The sequence below is a fragment of the Podarcis erhardii genome, assembly GCF_964252035.2.
Source record: "Podarcis erhardii genome assembly, chromosome: 5".
In the NCBI taxonomy this organism is placed as follows: Eukaryota; Metazoa; Chordata; class Lepidosauria; order Squamata; family Lacertidae; genus Podarcis; species Podarcis erhardii.
The window spans coordinates 74,245,112-74,259,336 of NC_138509.1; the positions used below are offsets into that span (position 1 = coordinate 74,245,112).

General features: G+C 45.2%; 1 protein-coding gene across 1 annotated transcript in view; it reads right to left on the reverse strand.

The window, feature by feature from the left end:
* Positions 1 to 14,225, reverse strand: part of SLC9A9 (solute carrier family 9 member A9) — a 258,776-nt gene that overhangs the window by 187,181 nt on the left and 57,370 nt on the right. The window contains exon 5 of the mRNA XM_081862475.1: positions 6,678 to 6,793. Coding sequence (XP_081718601.1) covers positions 6,678 to 6,793 — 116 coding nt within the window. The remainder of the gene's footprint in view (positions 1 to 6,677; positions 6,794 to 14,225) is intronic.

Consider the following 14,225-nt stretch of genomic DNA (forward strand, 5'->3'; position numbering starts at 1 on the left):
GGGTGAATGGTTTTGAATTTGGAAGAGGGAAACCTCCGTTCAAATCCTGGAGCAAATATGAGACCCACTAGTCCAGCCATTCTATCTTTCTTTAAGTGAAATGTTCATGTGTTTTATCAATCTATGAATGGGGGTCTGCTGACTAACCCCATCCTTCATGTCACACACTCTAAGTGGCCTCAGCATTGGTCTACTTAAGGTGTTGAGGTGGGACTAGGCAGCACAACCCAATTCATAGATTGATATAACATTGAATCCAAAACATTTAAAACAATGGTGTCAGGGAACTGCCATCGGAGAGACAGGTGGTGGACAGGCTCCAGGAGAATAGGAGAGAATCTGCAGCAGAAGCGGGAACCAGCAGGGGGAGTGCAGGAGTCACAGCGGAGGGGAGGCTCTGGGATGCTTCCAGTGAGAGTAGTGGAGAGGTAACGGGACCCCCTTTGGGAACTCCCACCCTTCGCCGGAAACTGTCACGCAGAGAGTCACGAAAGCGCATGTCTGTCAAACAGCTTTTATGTTGGCGTAAATTCCGTAGACGCCCACTGTCAGATTCTACCAGCGACTGACGGAGGCATGCTTTGGGGGCTCCGTTAGTGCATCGGTTTGGATGACCAGCCAAACCCCAGAGGGATCAAGCTTTTACGCACAAGCAGCTCATTATCCCATCACAGCAATCTGACAGTCTTTGAAAGCAGCTTGTGCAAGCAGAAGGCATCATGAGCGAACCAGGCGGAACCGGAGGAGCAGGAGCTGGAGCTGGAGCAGGTCCAAGCCTGGAACAAAGGTACAGGGTGTTGGAGGTCCAGCTGGCACTGCAAACGGCGAGGCTCGAGGAGAGGAGGGCTCAAGATGCAGATAAGGGGAAGACCACCCCACTTGCCAGACGGGTGCCTGGACTGGTGCAGAAATTTGGGGGGGATCCCCGGAACTATCAAGCCTTTAGGACAGAGATGCAATATGCTCTCAATCTACTGTTTGATGACTTCCCTGACGAGAACTCTAGAGTGGCGTACGTGATTGGCCATCTAGAGGGAGGGGCGAGGGACTGGGTTCGGCCCCTGATGGCAGCCAATAATGAAATCTTAAAGGACACAATGAAGTTTTTCCGTGCCATGGACTTGATGTTTTCCAGCGAGATCGAGCAGGGAGTGGTGCGCAGGCAGTTAATGGCGTGTAAACAGGGGAGCCGATCTGTACGTGAGTACTGGACTGAGTTCACCATGCTGATTCATAGACTTGGGTGGGACCTGGCTAGTGAACCTATTCAAATGCTGTTTGAAGAAGGTCTCTCTCCGGCAGTGAAAGATGAACTTTCCCGGGCGCCTAGGGCGGAGTCTATGGATCAGCTGACTAAATCAGCGCTGTCCATTGGGGCACGCCAGGAAGCTAGAGCTATGGAAAAGCGGGAAGGAAAGGGGGAACGTTGGAAGGACTTCCGCATTCCAGAGATTCCGGAGCAGCCTTTCCCGCCAGCAGAGCCGATGGAACTTGGAACAGCGCGCGCGCGCGCAGTTTCAAACACCAGTGAAGGGCGGAAGAAGGAGGGAAAGAGCGGCAAGAGATGCTATCTCTGCCAACAGCCAGGTCACTTTGCCAGAGTCTGTCCGCAAAGGAAGGAATGGCAAGGGATGGCGGGAACTGTTGGGGGGAAGGAGGAAGAAGAAATCACGGAGCAAGTAAAAGCCAACGCCTGGTTGCCAACATCAGGGCACAGCAGCCAGGCCAGGGAGTAATGAATGTGCCCACGCCGGAACCTCCAAGACCAGCGCTTGTGATAGAGGTGTTGCTGGAACTGGCAAACGGACACCCACTGAAGATAAAAGCGCTATTGGATTCAGGTAGCTCATGTAATTTCATGAGCAAAGAGTTTGCAGCTGCACACCAGATACAGACTATCCCACTGAGTAAGCCTTTGCAGGTTACCACGATTGATGGGAGGGAGCTGTTGGGAGGAGAAGTGAGCCAACAGACTGTACCAATGATAATGAGGGTGGCACGACACACCGAACTGATAGCGTTTAACGTAGCCACCTTGGGAGGAGCTCCTATTATCTTGGGTATGAGCTGGCTGGCGCTACACGATCCGCTAGTAGGCTGGCATCAGAGAGTGGTTTCCTTTGGATCAGCACATTGCCTAGAACACTGCAAGGAGGGAGAGGCTCAGGCAGGCGCCAGGGCCACTCTAGCAGGGATGGAAGTGATGGACAAGGGGAGGGTGCCACCACAATACGCTGACTTGATTGACGTGTTCAGCGAAAAAGAAGCAGATAAACTGCCCCCGCACAGACCCTTTGATTGTCAAATTACCTTACTCCCAGGAGCACAATTGCCAGTGGGCAAGCTGTATGCAATGTCAGACAGTGAGATGCAGGAGTTAAGGGAGTTCATTGACAAGAATCTCAAGCGAGGTTTCATCAGAGAGTCACGAGCGGTGGGGGGCAGCCCAGTGTTCTTTGTGGACAAAAAAAACACGGGCAAGCCCAGGCTTGTATGTGATTTCAGGGCCCTAAATGCAGTGTCAGAACCAGTGACTTTCCCTATGCCCAGAATTGATGACATTCTAACACGGGTGAGAAAAGGGAAAATTTTTACCAAGCTGGACCTTAGGGGGGCATATAACTTGATACGTGTGAGAAAGGGGGATGAGTGGAAGACCACTATGTTCACCCCCTTGGGGGCCTTTGAGTACACCGTTATGCCTTTCGGATTACAAGCGGGCTCCGCCTGTTTTCAATCATTCATGAATCACGTCCTGGGGCCACTGCTCTACAAGAACTGCGTAGCGTTCTTAGATGACGTCCTGGTGTACTCAGACAATGAGGAGCAGCATGTGCGAGATGTAAGAGAGGTACTGAGCAAGCTGCGAGAAAACCGGCTGTGGGTGAAACTGGAGAAGTGTCAGTTTCATACCAAGGAGGTGGAATTCCTGGGGTACCGGTTGTCTGACAAGGGATTGGCCATGGATCCCAGCAAGGTTCAAGCGGTACTGGAATGGAAAACACCAAAGACCAAGAAGGACGTGCAAAGGTTCCTGGGCTTCGGAAACTTCTATAGGAAGTTCATCAAAAACTTTGCCCATTTAACAGCGCCCATCACGGATTGTCTTAGTAGCAAAAAGAAATTTGTTTGGACGGGAGAAGCGCAGCAAGCGTTCGAATGCTTAAAGCAGGCGTTTGCGTCGGAAGAGCAACTTTTGCACGTGGATCTACAACAACCAATGAGAGTGGAGACTGACGCGTCAGACCGAGCGGTGGGGGCCGTTCTTCTCCAGCCGGGAAAAGATACGTCTGAATGGAGACCGTGTGCATTCTTCTCGCGGAAGTTGAACAAATCAGAGAGGAACTACACAGTGTACGACCGAGAACTGCTCGCCATTCATGAAGCATTCCGGAAATGGCGGCACTTGCTGATTGGGGCGCAGCACAAGGTTCAAGTCCGAACTGACCACAAAAATCTGGAATACTGGAGAACAGCCCGAGTGCTGAACCAGAGACATGTGAGATGGGCCCAGGAGTTCTCCAAATTCCACTTTGAGATTCGCTACGTGCCCGGCTCCGAGAACGTGAGGGCGGACGCTCTTTCCAGGAAACCTGAGTACTTAGAGGGGGAGGGAGCGCCTGAGGCAAGGCATGTAATCCCTGAAGACCGCTGGGTGTGTGGGGCGGCATTGGTGGGGCAGAGGGAACTGATAGAGGGTACGGAGAACGATGAATACGCCCAAGAGAAACTCAGAGAGCTCCGGAGGACAGAGGAGAACACGGGGGGGTTCGAAGAAAAGAACGGGGCGTTGTATTACAAGGGGGCACTGTACATACCCGACGGGGAACTGAGGGGCAGAGTACTCAAGCAGTTGCATGACAGCCCCACAGCGGGACATTTTGGACAGCACAAAACCATGTGGTTGGTTACCAGGGAGTTTTGGTGGCCCAAGGTGAGGGAGGACGTATGGGAATATGTCAGGGGTTGCGACAGGTGCCAGCGAGCGAAAGGAGAGAGGGTGGCGCCAGCGGGGCTATTACAACCCTTACCCACGCCCGAAAGGCCATGGGAGGCAGTATCCATAGATTTTATGACGGACCTGCCAAAATCCAAAGGCAAAACAGCTGTCATGGTGGTGGTAGATCAATTAACCAAGATGTGTCATTTTATAGCTTGTTCACATGCAGTCACAGCGGAGGAAACTGCCAAGTTGTTTGTAGAACATATTTTCAAGTTGCATGGCGCCCCCTTGAGGGTGGTCAGCGACAGAGGGAAACAATTTACTTCCAGGTTCTGGAGGAAACTTATGAGCTTACTGCACGTAGAACTCAATTTCTCAACTGCCCGGCACCCAGAAACCAATGGGCAAGCGGAAAGGGCAAATGGGGTTTTACAACAATACCTGAGGTGTTATGTAAAAGACAGAGAAAATGATTGGGTGGATAAGTTACCTCTAGCAGAATTTGCCTACAACAACGCGGAGAACGTGTCCACAGGGATGAGTCCCTTCCTGGCAAATTATGGGTGTCACCCCCGGGCATTCCCAGGAGAGGGAGGGGAGAGGTGGAGCGTGCCGGCGGCGGAATATTTTTTTGAAGAGATGGAGGCGATCCACCGTCAGCTTCAACTTAACTTAGAGAAAGCCAAGGAAGAATATAAGAAGCAAGCAGACAGAAATAGGAGGGAAGGTGAAACTATAAGGGTGGGGGACCGGGTGTGGTTGTCCACCCAAGGGCTACCGTTCAAGGGCGGGAGCAAGAAATTGAGGCCCAAAAGATTGGGACCCTTTGAGGTCATACAGCAGGTCAACCCAGTGGCATTCAAACTCAGGCTGCCCAGTCACATGAAATTACACCCAGTATTTCACAGGTCATTACTGTCGCCGTACCGAGAGGGACGTGAGTGGGGGGAGCGTGAGAGAGAGGCCACCCAAACGCCCGTGATAGAAGAGAGAGAGCGCGACATGAACGTGGCAGGAATCATTGATTCCAGGTGGAAGGGGAATCAGGTGGAATATCTGGTAGAATGGGAGGGGGAAGCAGAGTCGGAAAACACTTGGGTACCAGCAGAGGTAGTCAATGACGAGGTTTTAATAGAAACATTTCATCAGCGTTTCCCAAGAAAACCGCAACCCGTGGCTCGATTTAGAAGGGAACACTTTGGGACCACCGATGAGGAAGGAGAGTTTGAAGGGTTCCCAGAGTCAGGGGTGGGTGAAGAAGCCGACTCCGACGAAGAAGAGGAAGATGGGGAGAGAGACGGTACGCCGTGGCTAGAAGTGTTAGAATCCTCGGACGACGAGGAGAGTTCCTTCAGGGGCTTTCCGCCCTCACCGCCAGTGGGAGAGGAGGCGGGAGGGGGTGAAGGGGGCCCTGGGGGGGAGGTGGATGTCAGGGAACTGCCATCGGAGAGACAGGTGGTGGACAGGCTCCAGGAGAATAGGAGAGAATCTGCAGCAGAAGAGGGAACCAGCAGGGGGAGTGCAGGAGTCACAGCGGAGGGGAGGCTCTGGGATGCTTCCAGTGAGAGTAGTGGAGAGGTAACGGGACCCCCTTTGGGAACTCCCACCCTTCGCCGGAAACTGTCACGCAGAGAGTCACGAAAGCGCATGTCTGTCAAACAGCTTTTATGTTGGCGTAAATTCCGTAGACGCCCACTGTCAGATTCTACCAGCGACTGACGGAGGCATGCTTTGGGGGCTCTGTTAGTGCATCGGTTTGGATGACCAGCCAAACCCCAGAGGGATCAAGCTTTTACGCACAAGCAGCTCATTATCCCATCACAAATGGGTACAAAAATATATAAAATTCTTATCCACTAACCTATCAATAAAGACAGATTCTATACACATCACTAAAAGTTGAATACCACCATAAGGGAGAGCTTAATTACCAAATAAAAAAGGGTAAAGGACCCCTGATAGTTAAGTCCAGTTGCAGAAGACTCTGGGGTTGTGGCTCTTATCTCGCTTTACAGATTGAGGGAGCCGGCGTTTGTCTGCAGACAGTTCTTCTGGGTCATGTGGCCAGCATGACTAAGCCGCTTCTGGCACAACGAAACACTTAAACCAGAGCAGTGCACGGAAACACCATTTACCTTCCCGCTGGAGCGGTACCTATTTATCTACTTGCACTTTGATGTGCTTTCGAACTGCTAGGTTGGCAGGAGCAGGGACCGAGCAACAGGAGCTTACTCTGTCGTGGGGATTCGAACTGCCGACCTTCTGATCGGCAAGCCCAAGAGGCTCAGTGGTATAGACCACAGTACCACCCATGTCCCAAATACCAAATTACCAAATACGCCCCCAAAGGTCTCAGCATGACATCTCAAAATTGATAATGATGGTGCCAGGCATGTTGCCCTGGGGAGAGCATTCAACAGACGGGTGGCCATCACTATGAAGGCCCACTCTCATGTGACCACCCTTAGCACCTCCCTCAGGTAGGGCACCTGGAGAAGACCCTCTGGTGAAGACTGCAGGGTTTGGGCCAGTTCATATGGGGAGAGGCAGTGAGAACTTTATCTGAAAAGTGCTTTCCCCCATGCCTAATCTGTGAGATGATAAAATGGGAGAAACTATTGTACATTCTGCCACTCTAAATTCTCTGGATTAATGTATATGAGTTTAAAACATTAATATTTTTTATTAAGTAGGCAAAAAAATATACGGTATATACAAAATAATGTATATTTACCTGGATCTGTAGCAGACATTAAAGAACCAAATAATAAACAGTCAGTGAAGTGAAAGTCTCCTTTCTTCAGCTGGCTAAGTTGGACCATAGCCTGTACGAAGCCATACATTATCAACCTGCAGGATTGGACAAAAAAATAAAATAAAGACTATTCAGAACAATTACGGAACCCTATTTTCTTTTCACAACTTTTGACGTGGTTTCTTGTTTAAACTGCTAGGATGTACATTGCCCAATGTCTTTTTATTGTGTGTGATTATAGCAGTGCAGAGGGTAAATTGCTGCAGTCTATAAATCTAGTTCTGTTTTAGGCCTGAAATATTATATCAAGATTTTCTAGACATTTGAGGAATAGCCCCCACCCCAAAACCCTACCTTTACACCAAATATTAGCAATTTATTCACTTTGTGACAGATGACAATATATTTAGTCATTCATTTTACAGAAGTAATCTGAAGAAGAGATTATCAAAATCAGCCTGTCAGATATTGTAGAACCTTCGCACAAACTAGCGTGAGAGATGTTGTGCTGACTAGTTCTGACAATTCTAAAAGGATCGCTTTTGCAGCTTTCATTGTTTCATTGCTACTTATTTATTAAATAAATGTTACAAGTACAGGCTATATTAAAATGTTCAGGCGTGTAGCTGAAAACAAGATGGATATTAATACTTGTGAGAACAATCAATCAAAAAGTCAGGTTTGGAAACATGGGGCATCAATCTTGCTAACTTTTTGTGTGTGAGAGAGGACAAGTCATTGGACTGTGTATTTAACTGTAAAAGAAAAACCCTAAATAAGGTTATTTGATTGCATGGCAGTTAAACATTTAGCACATGTTAAGAACCTGACAAGTGTTACTCTTTTTGCACACTGGAAAGTTGATGTCAATTGCCCCAGTATCTACATGTCTCATTCTGCCTGGCTACGCAGTCAAATATGCATAAAACTAAGACCTATCTGGGTGTCAGCACATATCATGGATGAGGTCCATTGCAAGTGATGTAAGCATCCTTTGATTATTTTTTTAAAGGTTTTGGCTCTGAGGAAACACATGTAGGATAACACAACTAGAGCTGCTACCATCTATATTACCTCAATGCCTCTCAGCCCCAATGACGTACCATATGTCAGGACTAGGGATGGGCAAACCTGCCATTTTCCCCTTTCTAATTCTTCCATTCCTAAGTTCTCCACATTTCCACATCAGCCCAGGTTGTTGTTTTTTTTAAAAAAAGTCCTCATGACAATTCACCGGCATTTAAATACAAATGCCTCCTACCATGCACATATTTGCATGAATTTTTGCCAAATATGCACATTTGAAAAGCATTCACCCCTCCATATAATGTGATTTTATGTTTGTATATATATATATATATGCTTTTGCATGCACACTTTATCCCAGGAAATGCATTTTTACCATTTCCTACACATTACTTGACTGAAAAACTGCACTGCAAAATTCAGAGAAGTGTGAATTTCAAAGGATGACAGTGTGTTTTCAGTTCTTTCATTGTTTTGGGAAGTGCAATTTTGGTAGAGTCACCTTTAAATGTGAAGTGAAATAAGTTTCTCCCCCAGTCCTAGTCAGGATCCAGAAATATTTTGAGGAAAAGATTATGATGGTGCTTATGCAGCTGCTTAACCTGGCGCTTCTCTTGTCAGCTGGCAATATGCCACCACCCATTTTCACAGCTGCCCACTGTGATCACCCATCCCCACTGCAGGCTGCCCACTGATCTACCCCTTACCAACCTTACTTTGAGAGGGCACCGGGGTTGTGCTGCCTCTCCCCCCATTTTTTTGTTCAGGGCCTCCTCAGACCTGTCACCGGCCCTGAGCTGTGGAGAAGTTTTTGACTGTCAGTACTTTAACTTCAAAGGGATGCGGGTGGCGCTGTGGGTTAAACCACAGAGCCTAGGACTTGCCGATCAGAAGGTTGGCAGTTCGAATCCCCACGATGGGGTAAGCTCCTGTTGCTCGGTCCCAGCTCCTGCCAACCTAGCAGTTCAAAAGCACGTCAAATGTAAGTAGATAAATAGGTACTGCTCCAGCGGGAAGGTAAACGGCATTTCCGTGCACTGCTCTGGTTTGCCAGAAGCGGCTTATTCATGCTGGCCACATGACCCGGAAGCTGTAGGCCGGCTCCCTTGGCCAATAAAGCAAGATGAGCGCTGCAACCCCAGAGTCGGTTACGACTGGACCTAATGGTCAGGGGTCCCTTTACCTTTTTACTTTATCTTCATAGCTAAAGTATGCTGACAGCAATCAGCACAAGGTGCAGAGGGGCTGAAAGTGCTTTTTGGGAAGCAATTCCGCACATAGAGAAAATGGAAATGTATCTATTTGCCTATGTTTGAAAGCAGGCAGAAGCCTATGAAAAGTTTGCGCGCACATGCAAGAGAAACCGAAGTTAGGAGCTGAATCCTTGCAGCTGGCAGCCATAATTGTACCTAATGGAAGCTGCTGTCCTTTTAAAGCCACACACAAAAATTAATTAGAAGGCTCTGTTTAAATGAAGCTCTGTTCTACGTACAGCAAACCACATTGCATGTTCCCTATCCAGACACCTAAATCTATTTATCGATTGTATGTCAAGGCGAGGTATTCTCCTTTGTTAAATAGTGACTTCTTTTGGAACACATTAATGAGTGCAGATTGTATCGAAGTAAAGTTTTAAGCACACAGTTCTTTCTATGTCACATATTGCTATGGTAATGACTGAAATTTTAATGTACATCTCACTCACCCAATCTGTTTTCTAACCCAGTATCGAATTCTCCTGTCCTAATATGTCATCAGGGATCTTACTATGCCTAGACATGATTATGTTGTAGCCTAAGGCGTCTTTGATGGCTGGTATAGACTGAAAACATGTAATCAAACATAATGAAGAGTTAACTGGGCTTCTATTTGTTTGTTTGTTTGTAGCCACATTACAGAGCAAATGTAATGCAGTAAAAATGAGGGACTATAGGGATGGTTTGTTCAATTCATTCTGTATATTAAGGCACAAAAGCTTTATTGTATCAGATTCATGGCCCATCCAGCCTTCGTTTAATTTCCCCAGAATCTGTTATAACTGCTCAGCCTTGGAATGCTTTTTGGGTAATAATTTGGAGCAAATGCTTTTGCAAATATGATGAGTACCTGTAATATCTGCAGCTGCAAACTTTATAAATCATGCAAACAAGAGGCTGAAGTGCATGCCAGACCTTAGTCTAGCTGGCCACAGATTTTGGGTTTGACATGGATTGAGGGACATGTTAGGCAGAGGCAGGGAATGTAGTCATGACAAGGCTGTCGGACATGTATTGAATCAGGCACATGGGATCTGAGGACCAAAAGCAGGAAACATAATGATGGACAGCCAATGCCAGATTGGCTAGATGAGCTGCAGCACAATGGGGGCAAGGCAGGGGCCAGGTGAGAGCAGTTTTGTGTTATTACCTAAACAAATTACTTAGCTGCCAGCCCAGAAGGAAAGGTTTTGTACAGCTTGGCACCTTATCCATTGTACTGAAAGGTCAGCTGATCGGCATCAGCTGCAGAGTCAGCTAACACTATTCAGGACAGCACTGCAACATGATCTGTCTGTTGGATCAAGGGCTCAGAGAGCCAGTGGCACAGCAGTCAAGTTTCTGAACACTGGGTACTGGGTGCCCCAGTTCAAGGGCCCCCTTGCTGCCTTACATTGTGCAGTGAATACATTTTCATTTGAACTGGGAAACTCTTACTTGTATCCCAGAACAATGTCTGTAGCTCCAGCCATTGGTGGAATGTTTCCCTTAACATCTTGCTATCTTTATCATGCTTTTCATGAAGGCCAGTGGCTCGGTCCCTGGAATATCCAGTATATAATAATCAGATGATGGGCAAGACATCTCTGCCTGGTACTCTTAGAAGGCCACTATGATGGAGGCAGTGAGAGATTTTCCTTTCTTGGGCTCTGTGATCACTGCAGATGGTGACAGCAGTCACAGAATTAAAAAAAGCCTGCTTCTTGGGAGAAAAGCAATGACAAACCTAGACAGCATCTTAAAAGGCAGAAACATCACCTTGTCGACAAAGGTCCATATAGTTAAAGCTGTGGTTTTCCCAGTAGTGATGTATAGAAGCGAGAGCTGGACCATAAAGAAGGCTGATTGCCGAAGAATTGATGCTTTTGAATTATGGTGCTGGAGGAGACTCTTGAAAGTCCCATGGACTGCAAGAAGATCAAACCTATCCATTCTGAAGGAAATCAGCCCTGAGTGCTCACTGGAGGGACAGATCCTGAAGCTGAGGCTCCAATATGTTGGCCACCTCATGAGAAGAGAAGACTCCCTGGAAAAGACCCTGATGTTGGGAAAGATGGAGGGCACAAGGAGAAGGGGACAACAGAGGACGAGATGGTTGGACAGTGTTCTTGAAGCTACTACATGAGTTTGACCAAACTGCGGGAGGCAGTGGAAGACAGGAGTGCCTGGCGTGCTCTGGTCCATGGGGTCATTAAGAGTTGGACATGACCTAATGACTAAACAACAGCTTGACTATAGTAGACCACTGAACTAGAGGGATGAAAAGTTCAGTTGGTCCCATGATCGTTAATATCCGCAAGCAATTCTTCTAAATGCAGGGCACCCTGGTTTCTGCACTCTGGCACCCCCACACCACCCATCAACCCTCTTCAGGTGTTCACTGAAGAATGAGTAAAGGTGGCTTCAGGAATGCAACACCTAATCAGTGATGGCTCTTCCCATTCCTGTGTTGAAAACCTTTTGCACGGTGAACCAACTTTGTTTGGAATCAGCCATTTACTGATTGGCTCAGAAAGATCACCAACATACATGATGTCACCCAGGGGGTGGAGCTAGTGCCATGTTTGTGAATTCTGTGATGAACAAGAGGGATAAGGTTTCTCTGAAAAGAGAGTGCCAAATTTGCATTTGAGATCTAAACATAATATTGTAATATTCCATTACATTTCTAACATAAATGTGTACGTGTGTGTTGGATTAAATATATGAATATTATACTACATCACAAATACATATTTATTTCATTGTAGAACATGGTGTTCCAGAGCTCAGCTTCTATCGATCATTATTACTGTGTATACCTAAAACCTGAATCTTCACCATGAAGAATATTCACTTGATCTCTGAATAATGACTAAATCGCATAATTACTATGACAAATGAGGCATGAAATAGTATCAAAAGTAGGCAGTCCAAAACCTAGTGTCAGTGAATCTTTCAACTTGCTGCAAACTATTTGAATTTTAAATCAAAGCTACCTTAGTTATTAACAAAACATCAAAAAAAAATCTCACCATGACTGATGACATAGATTGACTGAATGAACTTTAAAAACAAATTCTCAGAGGCCAAAGAATAACCTTGTGAAATTAATCAGAAATTGTGATTATAGTTTGACCTGTGACTATGACTCATATAATTAATAATATAATTGCAAATGCTTCCATGGTAGAAAAATAAAGAAAAACAAATAATTAGTGAAGCTGCAAGAGAAAGTGATTGAAAGCCAGTTTCAACATAAAGATGTGCATATATTTTTTTAAAAAAATTGTCCAGTAGCACCTTAGAGACCAACTAAGTTTGTTCTGGGTATAATCTTTCATGTGCATGCACACTGAAACAGCAGTCAGCAGACCCTTATATATAGTGGGAGGGTGGAAGAAATGTGCATGCACATGAAAGCTTATACCCAGAACAAACTTAGTTGGTCTCTAAGGTGCTACTGGACAATTTATTTTTATTTTTATTTATTTTGACTGTGTCAGACCAACACGGCTACCTACCTGAATAAAGATGTGCAGTTTATTCTCAGGTGACCGTGGTTGTAAAAATGGTTTGTCAACACCTATGGTTTAGGTCACAATTTAGAGATGGAGAAATCTGTCAGTTTCAATTCCTCATTTTTATGATTTTAAATTTACTTCGCCCAATTTTCATATCAGTTTGTGATTTAAAAAAAAAACCTCACAAAAAAATTCATTTCCATTTCCATTTCTTCTGATAGGACACTTTTGCAAGTCCTTTTCCCTAATATAATGCAGTTTTGTCAACTTTCATTTGAGTTGGAGAACTACATAGAAAAATTCAGAGAAGTGCTAATTTTGAAGGACAGTTGTGTTTTACTTTACACATTGTTTTGGAAAGTGTGAATTAGGTAATTAATGTGAAGCAAATGCATTTCTTATAAATCCTTAGAACATATATGTTGCTCTGTGGAATGTGTAGCCCCCATTCTGCAAGTTTAACTCTTCCTTCCTGCACTGCAATCATGACAAAAATCACCTCCTGCACTGCAATTACACTTAGGAAAAAAAGCGGCAAATCTCCCCTCCCCACATGCTGTCATCCTGATAAAAATTGCCCAGCAACTTTAATAAAATAAATAAAAAACAAATATGTGGTTTCATGCAATGTAATTAGCATCACATATAGTTGGACCTACATAACAGGGTTAGGAAGAGTTCAGTAATGTGATTCTGTTCTCGGTCTGTGTGTATACAATATAACATGTGTACTGTGCCTATAACTGTGTGACAGAAAATTCTAATGTACCCTTCTCCATGAAATGTTAGTCATCTATGTGTAGGGTCTTTTTTGTGTTCAGATAGGCTACCCACCCACCTCACAAACACAGGCTGAAGTGATGTTTCCCATTTCCCTGAAGTGGCTGACTCCCAGAACAGTTTGATGACATGAACTATTATTTGTGTCGACCAGTGTTACTTCATATTTACACTTTGGAGCCTGACACTGCAATTCTTATTTGGATGCGGTCCTATTCAGTAAAGCTTGCTTTCAAGTAAGTGTGCATATGATTGCAGCCTTAAATATTTAATGTCCTATCTTTAAAATGCGAGAACTTGGCAGTAAACTATTTTCAATCTAAATGCACTTAAAATGGTGTTCTTTGCTCTTTTGCGACAAGATATGGCCTTCACTACAGCCCCTCACGTTGTCTCAAAATGAGATTATACTACCATTAAGAGATAATTAAGATCAGTTTGTGACTTTCAGAGTAATATAAATGAGATTAGGGAATAACCCACTGTAAAATCTGGCATGAATTTAACCATAAAAAGCATGTTTGACTTGACTTTAACATTTTTATTGGATTAAATGAACTACACAGTGACAACAGCACGAGCGCAAATGGACTGGAGGTGCTTATGGTCCAAAGAAAATGCTGTGAAATAATGACTTGTACTGGCCTTACTAGGTCACGGTTAGATAATTTATGTTGGACAATTCCTGTGGTTTTTTAAAAATAAATAAATGGCAGGCTTAAAACTAATTTATTACCAATAAAAAATGATTTCACAATTAGAAAAAATGTATAATTCATACTCCCTCCCCCTCCTCAGGCTCTGCCTAATGACAAGTAATTTTATCCACTAAGTAATGCCAGTTGGCTCCAAGCATTTTAGTGCAATTAGCAAAACTAAATAATGGTATCTGGATTATAGTAATATAATATAGTTCCAGTCTAGAGGTAGAGACCCTCAAGTGCTGTGTTGCATATGATTAG